Source organism: Rhipicephalus microplus, chromosome 4 (genome assembly GCF_043290135.1).
Source record: "Rhipicephalus microplus isolate Deutch F79 chromosome 4, USDA_Rmic, whole genome shotgun sequence".
NCBI lineage: Eukaryota > Metazoa > Arthropoda > Arachnida > Ixodida > Ixodidae > Rhipicephalus > Rhipicephalus microplus.
In genome coordinates this window covers 182,378,160-182,392,394 of record NC_134703.1, presented here as the reverse complement: position 1 = coordinate 182,392,394, position 14,235 = coordinate 182,378,160, and the positions used below count along the sequence as shown (strand labels likewise).

Sequence of the window (14,235 nt, the reverse complement as noted above, 5' to 3'; positions counted from 1 at the left end):
CGACGGCGGTTTTAAAAGCGGACCAAGTGGGGAAATCGGATGCGTGGTTGTTGTACCACATGCCGGCCACACCCGCGAGGTAGAAAACCAGGTTGCCGAGTTTACCTGCCTCGTCCCAATGATTGGGGACGCTGACGCGTTCGTACATAGCAATCCAGTCCTCGACGTCGGTGCCATCCGCGCCGGTGAAGACAGGAGGGTCCCGGATGCGGGGAACACCGGAACATGGCGTCGGCGCAGGAGGAAGCGTTTGCTGTGCGGCGTCTTGGTGCATGGTAGAAGGCACGGTGCGGGATCGTAGCTCCAGGGGCATCAAATGCTAACCGAAGGTGTTAGAAGGGCACAGCACTCTCCATCAAATTGTTGAGACGTTTATTGGCGGACGGTTGTCGACGATGCTTGACAGTGACAGTCAATGCGGGTACCGACTCTCTGCACGAGCTGCTCTTCTTCTTGCTAAAAAGGGCAACCCACTAGAAGGCGCTGGAGAGGACGACCCACTGTTCGAAGGCTTCACCACAATATATATATATATATATATATATATATATATATATATATATATATATATATATATATATATATATATATATATATATATATATCTAGCACGATTCGCAACGACTGGCGATCCCGCCATATTTACCACTGAGAGCAATACCAGGGGCGCTACCTTGTGGTCACCTATACACCAGAACACAGCAAGCTCAGTGCTTGCTGCTATATTGAAAAGGGCGTGGCGCCGTCTGTTACAAGCGCGGCGAAGCAACACTCTCAACTCACGGCCGCCTGGATCGGGGTGCGCGGCCGTCTTGCTCCGGCCGTCCCATTCGGCCGGAGGAGGCGTAATTGCAGAAAGGGGCGCGGCCGCTGCTTTCGCCGCACCGCCGCGCTCCTACTACCCGTCCATCTCTATTCTATTTGCGCGGGAAGGTTTGCGGCACCTTGAAAATATCGCAGTATAGTAACCATGGGTTAGCATACCACCTCCCCACCCTCACAAAACGCACATAAAAGAATGGACGGTGGCTATCGCTATATTCTTTATTTTTGTGCGTGTGTGCGCCATTCCCTGTCATGATAACGGTGCTCGAGTGCGCTATGGCAGGTAAAGCTCGCACATTGGCATTCCTTCTATAGAAGTAATGCCATGATGATTGCTTTATTTTGTACTTGCCATGTTTGTGTTCAATGGATTTGCAAGCATGACACGTTCACAATGCATAGAATAGTTAATTTAAAGTATAATAGTTTATAGTATAGTATAGAATAGTTTATTTATTCATTTTCCGCCCGTAGGAAAGCCGACATGGGACGATTTCGTCTGTAGTTTGAGTTGCGCATCCTGTTGAATTCACTGGGTGCCAATATCAATATTTTCGGGGATAGCCTGTATGTCATGAGTAGTTTTTGACTCCAGCAATGTTTCAGAACTCGTGGGTAGGCAGATCACCGACGTTGGAACCAGCTGGTGGTTTTCTTCACGGCCACTTGGTGTGCAATCTTCGACACTGTCACTGTTCACTGTGCAACGGACGACCTTCGTTGTGGGAAATGCACACGGTGGTCGTTCCCGCTGCAACTTTCGTCGCTTCTGTGGTATTTGCGGCTGCATATAGGTGGGGTAACCAGGAAAGACACTGGGAACAGCAGTTCTCTTCAGACACCGTCGCTTGGGTGAATCAGAAGAGTAGTCATCGCCCACAAAATGCAATGAGCAGACGACGCTAGTGGCGGACTTGTTGTTTGGAATGAAATCTTTCCTGGATATGGCTTTAAGCCACTTTTGCTGGATAGCCTGGTCTGCAGGAAACTCGTTGAAGCTTACACCAAGCTTTTTCTGGTGCTTGACTTGCAGTACGGCACGTATCAGTACGGCATGTTTCTGAAAAATACGGTATCACACACGTAATCTCAAAGCCGACCAAAAAAGCAATTTATTTGCCTGAAGTCAGTGTGGTATGACAACGACGTGAAAATGCATATGAAAACGTGTATGCAAGTCGCAGAAAGCCATATCAGCAGCCGTTCAGCCAAAGAACCGGCATATTAGTTCGAATCGGTAGATTAGTTCAAAGCGTCACTTATCGCTTCTGCGTTCAGATTTGCCTACATGCGGCCTGCGCTTAAATAGGAACGTCGCATTTACATCACTGTCGTATTGTGGAAATTTCAGAATGCAAAGAGACGTGGCCACAAAACAAATGTTGCCTATCATCGGCAAGGTGAAAACGACTACAACATTAGCATTACCGCAATTAAGTTTTCCAACAACGTGTTGCTCTCAAGACAGCACTCGAGAGCAGGACATAGCTATGCAGTGTCGACGAACACGAAATGCATTTCCATAGAAAAAAGAAGCATGGCGCGCGCCGACACAGGCAGCTGTGCGAGAAACGAGCGCCTAAACAAACAATGAGAAGCACGGAAAATTGCGCACTCTGCACAAAAATGTGTCATGGCATTTGAACGCACAGTGCAAACGAAGTCGCCTAAGCACGCTTCTTGGCTCTATCTCGAGCGTAATACGCTACAGTTAACTGCAGTCACTGCGTAAAGACCGATTAAGAAAACATAACAGCGTACGTTGATTCCCGTCACCACGTGCACGATGTCCAATGCGAATTTCTCCAAGCACGTCTGCAGATGTCTACGGCACCGCCAGCGCAGCATCGTCCGCAAGAATAGATGGATGGATGGATGGATGGATGGATGGATGGATGGATGGATGGATGGATGGATGGATGGATGGATGGATGGATGGATGGATGGACGGACGGACGGACGGACGGACGGACGGACGGACGGACGGACGGACGGACGGATATGGCTGTACCCTTTAGATCGGGCGGTGGCTCGCGCCACCAAGCCGTAATACTTAATGAACCAAAAACTAGATTTATTTTTTTTTCCTTTAAATAGTGAGGTTGAGGATTCGTTTTTTGCAGTGAAGGGTTTGATTTTCACTCGTGCCTTGACTTTAGGCACCAATCAGATAACCTCCTTCTAGTTATTTTACCCCCTTAAAGTTTATTTCGGCCTCCCTGTCCCTAAACCCCACTGCTTTGAAAAACTCTGCGCCATCATCCTGAACTATAGGGTGAAGCCCTTTACAGAACATTTTCAAGTGTTCGGCAGTTTCTTCTTTCTCTCCACATGCACTGTATACCGTGTCTACCCCTTCGTATTTGACCCGATATGTCTTGGTTCGCAATACTGCCGTCCTGGCCTCAAATACTCGAGAACTACCCCGAGTATTATCATAGATCCTTTCCTTAGCAATTTCCTGCTTAAAATTTCGATAGATCTCTAGTGCGGACTTCTGATTCATGCCGATTCTCCACATATCGGTCTCAGCTTCCTTCACCTTCTTCTTAAACGATAATTCTTTTTGGTTTGTCTCCTGAGGTTTTCAAAGTATTTACCAGTCAATTTTCTGGTTCGATTCCTTCATTTTGTATCGACACTCTTCATGTTCAAGTAGCTGAATACCTTTCTAGCCCAACGCTCCTCCCCCAGTTCTCTTAATCACTGCTCAAATTTTATTTTGCTGGTACATTCCCCGCCCTCAATTGATGTCCATCCCACATCATATTGTACTCCCTAATTTTGTGTATTCCCGTGGGCCCCTAAGGCATGCCTACCTTTTCCACGTTGCTTAATTTCTAATCTTGCTTGAACTTCTGATCTCATGCACAAGACCGCATTGCCGAACGTCAGACCAGGAACCATGACCCCTTTCCATATTCCTCTCGCAACATCATACCTATTGTAATTCCAAAGTGCCCTGTGTTTTTTTCATTACCGCTGAATTCCTGTTACCTTTAGTCGTCACGTATATTTTGTGTTCCCTCAGGTACTCGGCCCCATCGCTTATGCATACGCCCAGATATTTGTATTTATCTGTTATCTCTAGCGTGACCTCCTGTATTCTAAACTCACTACCTTCGTTGTCATTAAAAATCAAGACTGCTGATTTTCCTTACTGAATCTGAAATCTAACCTATCTCCCTCATTACCGCAGATGTCCACCAATCTCGGCAAATTTTCCTTGTTGTCGACCATTACCACTATATCATCTGCTTACATTACTGCTGGTAGTGCCTGTTCAATGAGTTCTCCTTGTTTAATGAAAGAGAGGTTTAAGCCCAGTTCACTTTTTTCTAATTCGGCCTCTAATCTTTCTAGGTCCATTATGACTAACAAGGGTGACGGTGGACACCCCTGCCTAAGTCCCCGTCTCACCTCTGTGGGCTTGGATACCTGTCTTTCCCACTTTATAACTACCTTGTTACTTTTATAGATTTCCTTGAAAAGATTAATGACTCCATCTTCCACACCCAGTGTGTCTAGTATTTTCCACAAGTCCTCTTGAACCACGCTACCGTACTCTCCCTTGATATCCAAAAACGCTAGTCACAGGGGCCTGTGTTCCTTTTCTGCTATTTCGATGCACTGCGTCAGTGAGAACAGATTGTCTCCAACCTCCTGTGTTTCCGAAACCCATTCTGCAGTTCCCCCAGAACCCCCTTATCATCTATCTATGCCTGCAGTCTTTCCTTTATAATCTGCATCGCCAGCCTGTAGACCACTGATGTCACTGTTATAGGACGGTAGTTGTTTATGTCAGCTTTGTCCCCTTTTCCTTTATAGATCAAGCTCATCCTGCTAAGTTTCCATCCATCGGGAACTTCTCCATTACTTCTTATTTTGTTCACTGCCTCTCTGAAAGCCTGCTTAGACTTCGGACCAAATGTCTTTATCAGCATAATTGGAATGCCTTCTGGGCCTGTTTATGTACTACTAGGAACACTTTTCTCAGCCCTTTCCCACTCTCGTTGTGAAAATGAAGCCATTGCACCACTTGATTCATCCTTGTATATTGTGGTGCATAAAGCACTTCTTTGTTGAAACTTTTCTGTCACCATTGTTCTTATATATTCAATAGCTTTGTCCTCTTCTTGCCTAGCACCTTCAGCTGTAGTTACAAACCTCTGCTTTTGGCTCTTCTCATTTCTTAGAGAGTTTAGATGGTTCCAAAATTTGGCAGCTGCCTTTGTACTTCTGCCAGCCACTGAGCTCCCTTTCTTCTTATCTATTCATTGATGAGAAGGGATGCATCCCTTCTACAGCTTAGAAAGATTTCCCATTTTCTTTCGACATCATCTGTCGGTTCACCCCGCTGCTTAGCACGTCTGTGTTCCCTAGAGGCTTCCTGACGTTTTGCTATGCCTCTCTTAACTTCCTCATCCAACCAACTTTTGGGTTTGTGTCTTCTTTTCCGGGGTGACTTGTCACGTGCCTTAACTAGCTCTAGGCTCAAACAGTCTAATTAGATTCGTGTATGTCCACACTCTTTTATTATCCCCGGGATTACTTTCTCAATTTGTTAGTGGCTATATTATTTGCCTTTCTGAATAAAAATTTTCCTGTAGTTGCTCATCTTGTCTCCTTCCCACTTTCACTGCTCTTCCAAAACTTAGCTTGATACGTTTGTGATCACTACCCGGACTTCTGGAGCCACCTTCATCTATGTGCATTCCCCTGAGCTTATCATACATCCTATGTGACATTAGTGCGTAATCTATCGTCAACTGCAGCCTTCCTTCCTCCCATGTTTTTTGCCCTTCACACTTCTCGGTACTGTTGCAAGTGATCGAATCAAGCCTTTCACACTGTGATGACTTCGACGAGTGAGCCGTAGAGGCCGATTTATTTGTGATCGGTGTGCGGGGCCAATTTAGTATTTCAGGGTGCGTAGGAATCACCATGATCATTTTGCCTGTCGGGCTGGTGTACGCAACTATATCTTCTATATGCGCATTCATATCTCCTAGTATAATTATCTCGCACTCTCCTCCTAACTCCTGAATGTCTTTTGATATACGCTCTACCATTGCCTAGTTTTCCTCTCTGGCCTTTGCTCGCGTCCACAAGTACACGAAACCAAGGAGTGTCATTTGCCCTGCCACTTTCCCTTTTAGCCATAAATGTTCCTTGCGCTCCTGCTTGACTCTTTGCCAGTCTGTACTTTTATGAATGAATGCCCCAATACCACCCCCCTTTCTGCTGCCTTCTGTTCTATTACAATATTCCCACGCGTAGTCTGCATTGTTAGGAGGTTGTTCCATGTCCCTGAGATGTGTTTCTACAAAACCGTATACCATCAGGCTCTCCTCCCTTAGCTGTTCTTTTATCTCTTCCCACTTCAGCCTGTTCCTATTGCCCTACATGTTAATTTACCCTATGTCTGAATTGGCTCGGCGCTCGTGGCTACGTCTATTTCTGCGGACTCTACCTATCCTAGATACTGGTGCCACTTTGGAATTTTATCTGTCCATACCACCTGTCAAAAAGTCTCCCTGGTGGTTTTCCTCGTTACTAGCTATCCTGCACCCCGAAGGGCCCGCTTGCACCCCAAAAAAGCTACTGCGCGTCCTGAAAGTCGCCAACCCACCTCATGACCTAGCCGCCCATCGTAGTGAATTCCGTCTCATATAAAACCACCCCACCTATGCACCTCTTTGTTTATTTCCACCACCTCAAAGCCTTTTTCTCGACTCATCCGCGATATCCCTTGGTTTGCGTTGACAACCGCTCTTTGCAGGCTGCTATCACGCACCGGTACCTCCGGTATCATGCATATCACTACCTGTACCTGAGGAGAAGTGGCGCGCATGTCATCGACACCTTTCGCCAGTGTTGTTGCTAGTGCTGCTGTATCTTCATTTAGGACATCGTTTAAACCACCTGAAATTATCACGAGATTTCGTCTATCAGCTGTAGTTTTGAGTTTTTCGCTCGCTTGCCTCATGACTGCTTCCAGCTTGCGTCCTGGGAACGCCCCTACTGTAACCCTCTTGTCCCCTTTTACCCTCTCTTTGATGGCTTCTGTGCATCGACTTAAATTCGAGTCCCCAGCGATTATCACATGCTGCGACTTGTCAGCTGGAGTGTCCTGCACCTGGGGGTTACTTGCACCTGTGACGCCGGCTGCTTTGTCCCCTCCCAGCCCCACCACTACTTCGCTGAAGCTGGGCCTTGCGACAATTGAACAGGGTGAACCTGTTGTTTCCGAACATGCTTCTCCGCCGTTCTGGTTGCCGGTTCCCTACTGTTCTCTCCGTAGGGCACTCTTCTGTTCACCTTGGCTAGTGCTTCCTCTGCAGACTGCAGCCTTTCTCCCATAGCCCTCGTTTTCTCTTGCTCTGTTGCCAACGCAATTTCGAGCTCGGTGATTCTCATCAGCAGGTCACTCTGGGCAAGCATCATTTTCGCCATTTTTTCCTCGACCTCACATTGCCTACACTTCGCGTCAGCCTCTTATCCTTCCTTTTCTACACTTGGGTCTACTTTCAAAGCCACCCCACATCCTGAACACTTTACAGTCTTTTTAACCACGTGTTTCCGACACCAATTGTCCTTATGACTTGTCTCACTCGATTATTACAAAACTCGAGCCCTGTCCCACGAAAAAGAGAAAGTCCAAGCTCTCCTACAAAAATTTGCGTGTTCAATGCACGTGCAACTCCCCCGCGGGGTGGCAAAAAACAACAAAAAAAACAAAAAAGCAAACACACACACACGCACAAACTAATAAATACCTTGTGACTGACCCCCGAAAAAGCCGTACAATAAAATAAGTGCTACAGGGATTTTAACTAGTGCCTTATAATTATAAAGACAAGCTCAAAACATGCAAAACAACTTATCTGTGCAGTCGATCGGGAGCGCTCAAAAAAAAAAGTCCATCCACCGTGACAGTTCGAACTTCGCCACCCAAGGGAGTGGCAGAACAGCGCTGCGTCGCGGCACGCGGCCAAGTTACCTCAATTACATTTTTTCAAAACGTGCGCCGAATGTGACGGCCGGAGCCACCGCCGCGTGTCCCGATTCAGGCGGCCGTGCTCAACTGCCAGGCGCGCAGACGCTCTGCAAATCAAACGCCAAACTTCACAACTCGAGTCCGGCTGTAGGCATGTTTCGTGCTGTTCCTGTGCTGGAATTTTATGTTGATTTCATGTGAAACGTCGAGGAGGCCTTTCTCGACAGTCCGAAATGTCTGCAGCACGTGCATTGCAGACTACGGAAGCAGCTTCATCAGGTACGTAATGAAAGAAACGCGAACAGTGGAAAGCGTTGCTTTTGACTCAGTCGAGAACTGCGGCGTGCCGTGGCTGTGACAAGGCAGAATTTGTGCTGTAAGCTGGCGTCAACGTAGCTCTAGAATCTGGTTCCAACTTACGCTCATGCACCGCATGTGTACCAATTGCCAGTCCCGCCAGGCACTCGGAACACACACGCGCTGCAAAAGTACCAGCCAAAACAAGATGTTAATATGCTAAGGTGACGCCAGCCGAAAGCACGTGTAGAGTCGCCAATTGACAGTCAACGCATTTCGCAGTTCTACTGATTCGAAAGTCATGATTTCCGCGCCGTTCACGCATCTCGATAGTAGGCCTTTACAGTTGTACTAAACATGCGTGGTGCGTGCATCCACGCGTTAGTCGTAATACATATATCCTATTATTGGCATGCGGCCTGCAAAAGAGTACGGCAATAGTTCTGGGCCGCACACTACAGGCATAGTTCACGCAAATCACTGCTGTAAAGTGCAACAGCTGGAGTCACCCTTGAATAAACGCGATAAATATACTTACTCGTACACTTTACTGGGCTCTTAGTTTTTCCTGCTTATTGCAATTATATCCAACCGGGTTAACTGGCGGAGCATGGGAGAGGCCTTTGTCCTGCAGTGGACGTAGTCAGGCTGATGATGATGATGATGATGCATTTATATCCTAAGGCTGTGGAGCTCAGCGTTTTTCGTTGTGGACGGAAATCTGTGCATTCGCAAAACACCACACCGGTACGATTCCCGCGATGTGCTCCGAAATTCAGAAGCAGTGCTTAGCAATCTCTTCCTCTTGCGCTGGTTCTTGTCGCATCAGATGACAGCGCAGTGGTACCCAGATGACATTTTATAAGCGGTCGCATCGTGAACAGGCGCTTTTTCGCATTTTAAACTCTCAGAGCCACTGCATTCTATGCTAGCGAGGCCTGCTTTCGCAGTTGCAAACAAATTATGGCGTCTCTGGGAGGGAGGCTATACCGCCGAAGGCGCCTGCATGCGATATAGGCGTGTTCTCGTGTATAGACCGCGCCGCACCTCACCACTTCTCCACAGAAAAGAGTGTCGTCAAGCCATCCTGCTCCGCAAACATTTAGTCTGCTAGGCGCACACATTCAGCCATGCCTTGTCATCTGCATTGTCACCACCGTTGTGCAAAATGCCGACTAGGGTCGAATACGATAGCCAGGAGCTTGTAAGCGCCACACTTCGTGGCTTCACGAATCAGTCTTCCTTTAATTAACCCTTTGCAGAGCAGAGATTCTAAAATAGCCGCCATTCCCAGCAGCAATGAGCAGGTGCCCGAGGATGTATGCTTCGACCACGCTCGCTGGTGCATCTAAATTACTTATATTGGTGTGCGTGGCGTGCACAGCATTAAGGTATACGCAAAAGGATCACTAGAATAACTGTATAGGGGAAGCGCACCAGAAAGAGATAGAATACGCTCCCTGCTTCCAGGTTTTTATTTGTGCCTCTAGATAGCCCCACCTATACGGCCTCTCATGGTCCATGGCGGCGGCAGTAGCCCGGTATTACGCGTTCGCAAAGAAGTCTCCTGGTATTCCCTGCGTGTTACTTGTTAGCGATGATAATTCTTTATACGCTTCTCCACTTCGATAGCTTGTGGTCGCGCTGGGGTGTAACATACGCGCAATAAAAAGAAGCCCTCATTGCGCTTTTTCCGCGCTTTGAACAAGACGACTGCCACTCACAACGGTTCCCCGACGCACTGACTGCCGAGCACACATTGAATCATGATCTTTTTTTTGCTGCACTTTTATGGGCAACTTTCACCTTTTCAATTTCACGAAATCATTCAAAGCAGTGCGTTGAAGATCAGAAATGACGAGTGAGTGTGTTTCCAAGCTTCGGTGCCAGTCGGTGACACGATAAGAACACTCGGACTGTAGACATTATCGCTACTAGCGCATCGTCACTTAGGATTATATGCGCTGAATGTCTGACACCGAATTCGCAGCACTAGTGTCTATGTCGTAGGAAAACGCCGCTTTTCATTAAGTTTTCGTACGCGGTTTGCCGTCGAAATGAAATAGCTTGCACGCGATGGACGCGATGGAATTTCGGTCGAGAGGAGCTATGTACACCAAGCTATCGAATCAAAGGCAAATCTCAATTTTGAAATTTTATAGCAGTGCTCTATAGGCAAAATAAATGAACAACCCAACACAACACACGAGTTCTGACCAAGACAACGTTGTGTCTACTGTACACGTTCATCGTCACTCACTCGCAGCCGAGATAGGGCGGGTGATTTACCTCCCCAGTGCAAGGCCCACTTGTTATGATTCGCTTTGTGGAGATGCGTGGTTCTTTTTTTTCCCACACTATACCTGGGCGCAGCGAATTGTGGATCGCGCGCCAAGATGACACCCACAAGCACAGGTATTGTGCACTTTTTCAAGGTGTCATTCATTAAGGAGGACATTAGCGTGGCATGCGCTCCCGACTGCGCCTGCTTTCATGCATACACTGCCACACTGCCCTTCAACGTCACGGGAGAGGGATGTGCGTAGCTTGAGCTGCGAGCGCGTGCAGGCATTCCACGTTCCGCTGGCATGCGTCTCGTTCAACCAAGGCACCAGACTAGCCCATCGACATCTCGCCTTTCTGCACCGTTTACTGGGGCAGCTTTTTTATTCATAGCTAAAGCAACCGTAGTAGTCAGCCCGAAACACCGTTTGTGCGTATAGAAGCTCCACTACTGCGAGAGCAAGGTGCCACAAGTTGACCCGATGGGTGTACATACACAAGCTCTTGTGGTGTACATACACTTTCTTGCCCGTGTCTTCTTCGCGCTACATTTACGCTGTGATGCAACTACTATTAACTTTTGTATATTTCAAGTAAAACCGTGATACGCCAGTTTTACATGTACTCTAATAAAATACAATTGTAGCATCATTGTGGCACTATGTGATAAAGATTAAATACAAAATATCCATGTCTACCTTAGCACTGGAAAACGCACAACAAGAACATCAAGAAAGAAGATAAATTCCCGGATACCTCTGTACAGCTCTTTCTTCGATAATACACACTTACAAACAAAAGAAATCCCACCTCGGGGCTTGTTAGGAGTGCCAAAGCGATGCTCAGCCTTCTCTTCATTCCACCGGAGAGTTCTTTGGGGAACGCATTTGCTTTATCGGAAAGGCGCACATCATTCAAGACCTTTTCTATTATTGAGGGTAATAGGTGGAAGTTTAGTCCCTTCACCTGCAAAAGAAAAGTTCCCAAAAGAGTTTATTTTGAGAAAACATGCGCTAGTTCAAGCTCAGTTGCGCGCAGTTTTATTGCAATTATAAATGGCTGTTTTCATTTTGCGATAGAATGCCAAAGTAACGTAATGACTACCAGCGTAAACGTTATTATTGTTTAACAAAAAGTGACCGGGCAAGCATGCAACCACCACACCTCATAAAAGCATTCTTGCAAACTTATTTTATCTGAAATATCTAAACGTCACTGCAGACGAAGAGCGGTCCTTACGGTTTGAAAATTACAATATTTAGTAAATTGATGAACAGGAGCTGCCCGACAGTGTTTATTGCATAGGCGCTGTTTGGTTTTAGCTCATTGAGTAGACGTAGACAGAACAACCCCAGTGAGGCCTTTGAGAAGAAGCAATGGGTGCTTTTTCTGATGATTGAAAGTACATTAATATATGGCTGTTTCAGTGAACAAGTCTGGAGCATTGCTCAGCAAAACAAAACCTTTTGGAGGACGGAAGTGGGGGTTACAAAAATGTGCCTGGAAGAATATGTTATGACAAGTGCACGCTGCACCCTTGACGAAGCGAACACCGTATCAGCTGAATTCCTGGAAATGACGGTGCGAATAAAACGGGAGACCATCGGCGTCACCAGGGGAGGAATCGGGCAATGAAGGCAGCGAAATGGCTTGATATCCGTGAGCTGGATGCGTTGCGACGGAGGCGTAGTGGCCGGAGCAATAATGTGAATGGATACTGCACATTCTGCGTATTGAGATACGCAGCAACGAGGGGAAATGTTGAGAATTTCAGTCTGTGCACAGAATGTCGCTGATGTAGCAATTCATCAATCGTGTTAACTTGTTCATCCGCTTGCAAACTTGCAACCATCGCCCTGCGCTGAGGCCCAGTGACTGCACGAATAGCTTTATGATTATCACTTTCAAAGCGGGTCCACTCTGCTCTTGTTAGATGCTGAAAGTGGGCTTAGTACAGAAGGCATCTATATATATATATATATATATATATATATATATATATATATATATATATATATATATATATATATATATATATATATATATATATATATATATATATATATATATATCTGATGTAGCCGCCTATGAGTTTGAAGTCTTCTGGCCGTTTGGATAACGGTATTGATACCAAACTAGGTGTAGATAACATGACTGTATGACGAACCAAAGTGATTATTGATAACATGAAAATGATGACATGTAGCCATGAATGTCATCATTCACATTTCATTGTCTTGTTGCTCTTGTGGTGGTTTCATTCACAAGATATGTTCAAAACTAGTATGGTATGACATGACTGCATGGCGATTACAGGTGACAGACCCTAACGTAGAAACAATGACAGGCATGAGATGTAAGTCATCGCTACACGCCACGGTCACGCTGCGTTCGCCGCAGTTTCCCTAGCTTCACATATACCAAATATGGTATTACGCACGTGAATGGATGACGAAGGATGTGACTGGTGCAGACATGATAATCATGAGATGCGTTTCATGTAACAACAGGACTACATGCCACGCTCATGACGCGCTCGCAGCCATAGCGCTAGTTTCGCGTATACAAAATTTGGTATTACAGGATGTGAACAGATGATGAAAGTATTTGGATGGTGCAAACACAATAACCATGAGATTCGCGTCATAAAACAGCATGCTGCATGCCACGCTGATGATGTGCTCACGGCTGATTCGCAAGCTTCAAATATTTCAAATGTGGTATTACGTAAGGCGAACGGACGACAAAGTAAGTTACACGTCCAAATATGATAATCATGACATGCGTGTCATGTAACAGCATGACTACATGCTACGCTCGTAGTGCGTTCGCAGTCGTTTGGCTAGCTTGACATATACCAAAGCTGGTATCATGTCACGCGAAGAAACGGCGAAGGTAAATTGCACGTTCAAACATAATCAGGACATGCGTGTTATGTAAAACATGACTACTTGCTACGCTAACAGCGTACTTGCGGCCGTTTTGCTAGCTCCACATACCAAATCTGGTATCACGTGACATGAATATTCAACGAAGGTAAATTCTGAACATGACAATCATGACAAGAAAGTCATGTGCAGCATTATTTACGTCCGCCTCGTAACGTTGTGCTGATTTCCAAGTGGCATATCAACCGTCCTCATTTGTGCTTTGCATATCATCAATTCCCACTGTACGTGAGATCTGCAAATTTTTTCTCTGAATAATTCCCATCCGATAAAATCACTTTAAGCGTGAGGCACATTTAAGGCCGTTTTAGGCCCCTGTTCTTGATGGGCAAGACCTGCGTGGACTGTCCGTCAGGACTGCCCAAGCAGTGAAATCGTCGATATGCATCAGGAAGTAAATTTTAGGTTCTGCCACCAGTTCTACGCTAATAGCGGAAGGGCAATGTTGAAAAGAACTAGTGCAAGGACTGAGCCTTCTGGAGCACCACGGGACGTCAACAGACTTACATGCCCACCTAGTTGAATAGAGAAAGTTGCGTCACTGAAAAAAGTTTCGACGCACGTGCATACACATCTAGGAGAGTGAAGAAAATGTATTATCGCTGCTACTGCTTCAAGGCAGACATGTTCATAAGTTTCTAATGCCCATCGCCAATGAAGTTTGAATATGGCGATAGTGACCTCCAACGAGTACCAGAAAAAAAGGTGTCACAGCTCAACTTCAGTGCCCAAGTGGGGTGGAATCTCAGTTGCGCAGGACGGTACCAGGGGTACCGTTCAAGCTACCATGTAAGGTGGTTGTCAAGCATACACTTCATTAATTTACACTGACTTGATGTTAATCATATAAGCCTCATTTTGCCTATATTACCCGACGTTTCA

At 46.2% G+C, this 14,235-nt stretch overlaps 1 protein-coding gene across 1 annotated transcript in view; it reads right to left on the bottom strand.

Annotated features, from left to right (window-relative positions):
* The window catches only part of LOC119172568 (phospholipid-transporting ATPase ABCA3), a 451,578-nt gene that overhangs the window by 392,093 nt on the left and 45,250 nt on the right, over positions 1–14,235 (bottom strand). The window contains exon 2 of the mRNA XM_075893215.1: positions 11,216–11,371. Coding sequence (XP_075749330.1) covers positions 11,216–11,371 — 156 coding nt within the window. The remainder of the gene's footprint in view (positions 1–11,215; positions 11,372–14,235) is intronic.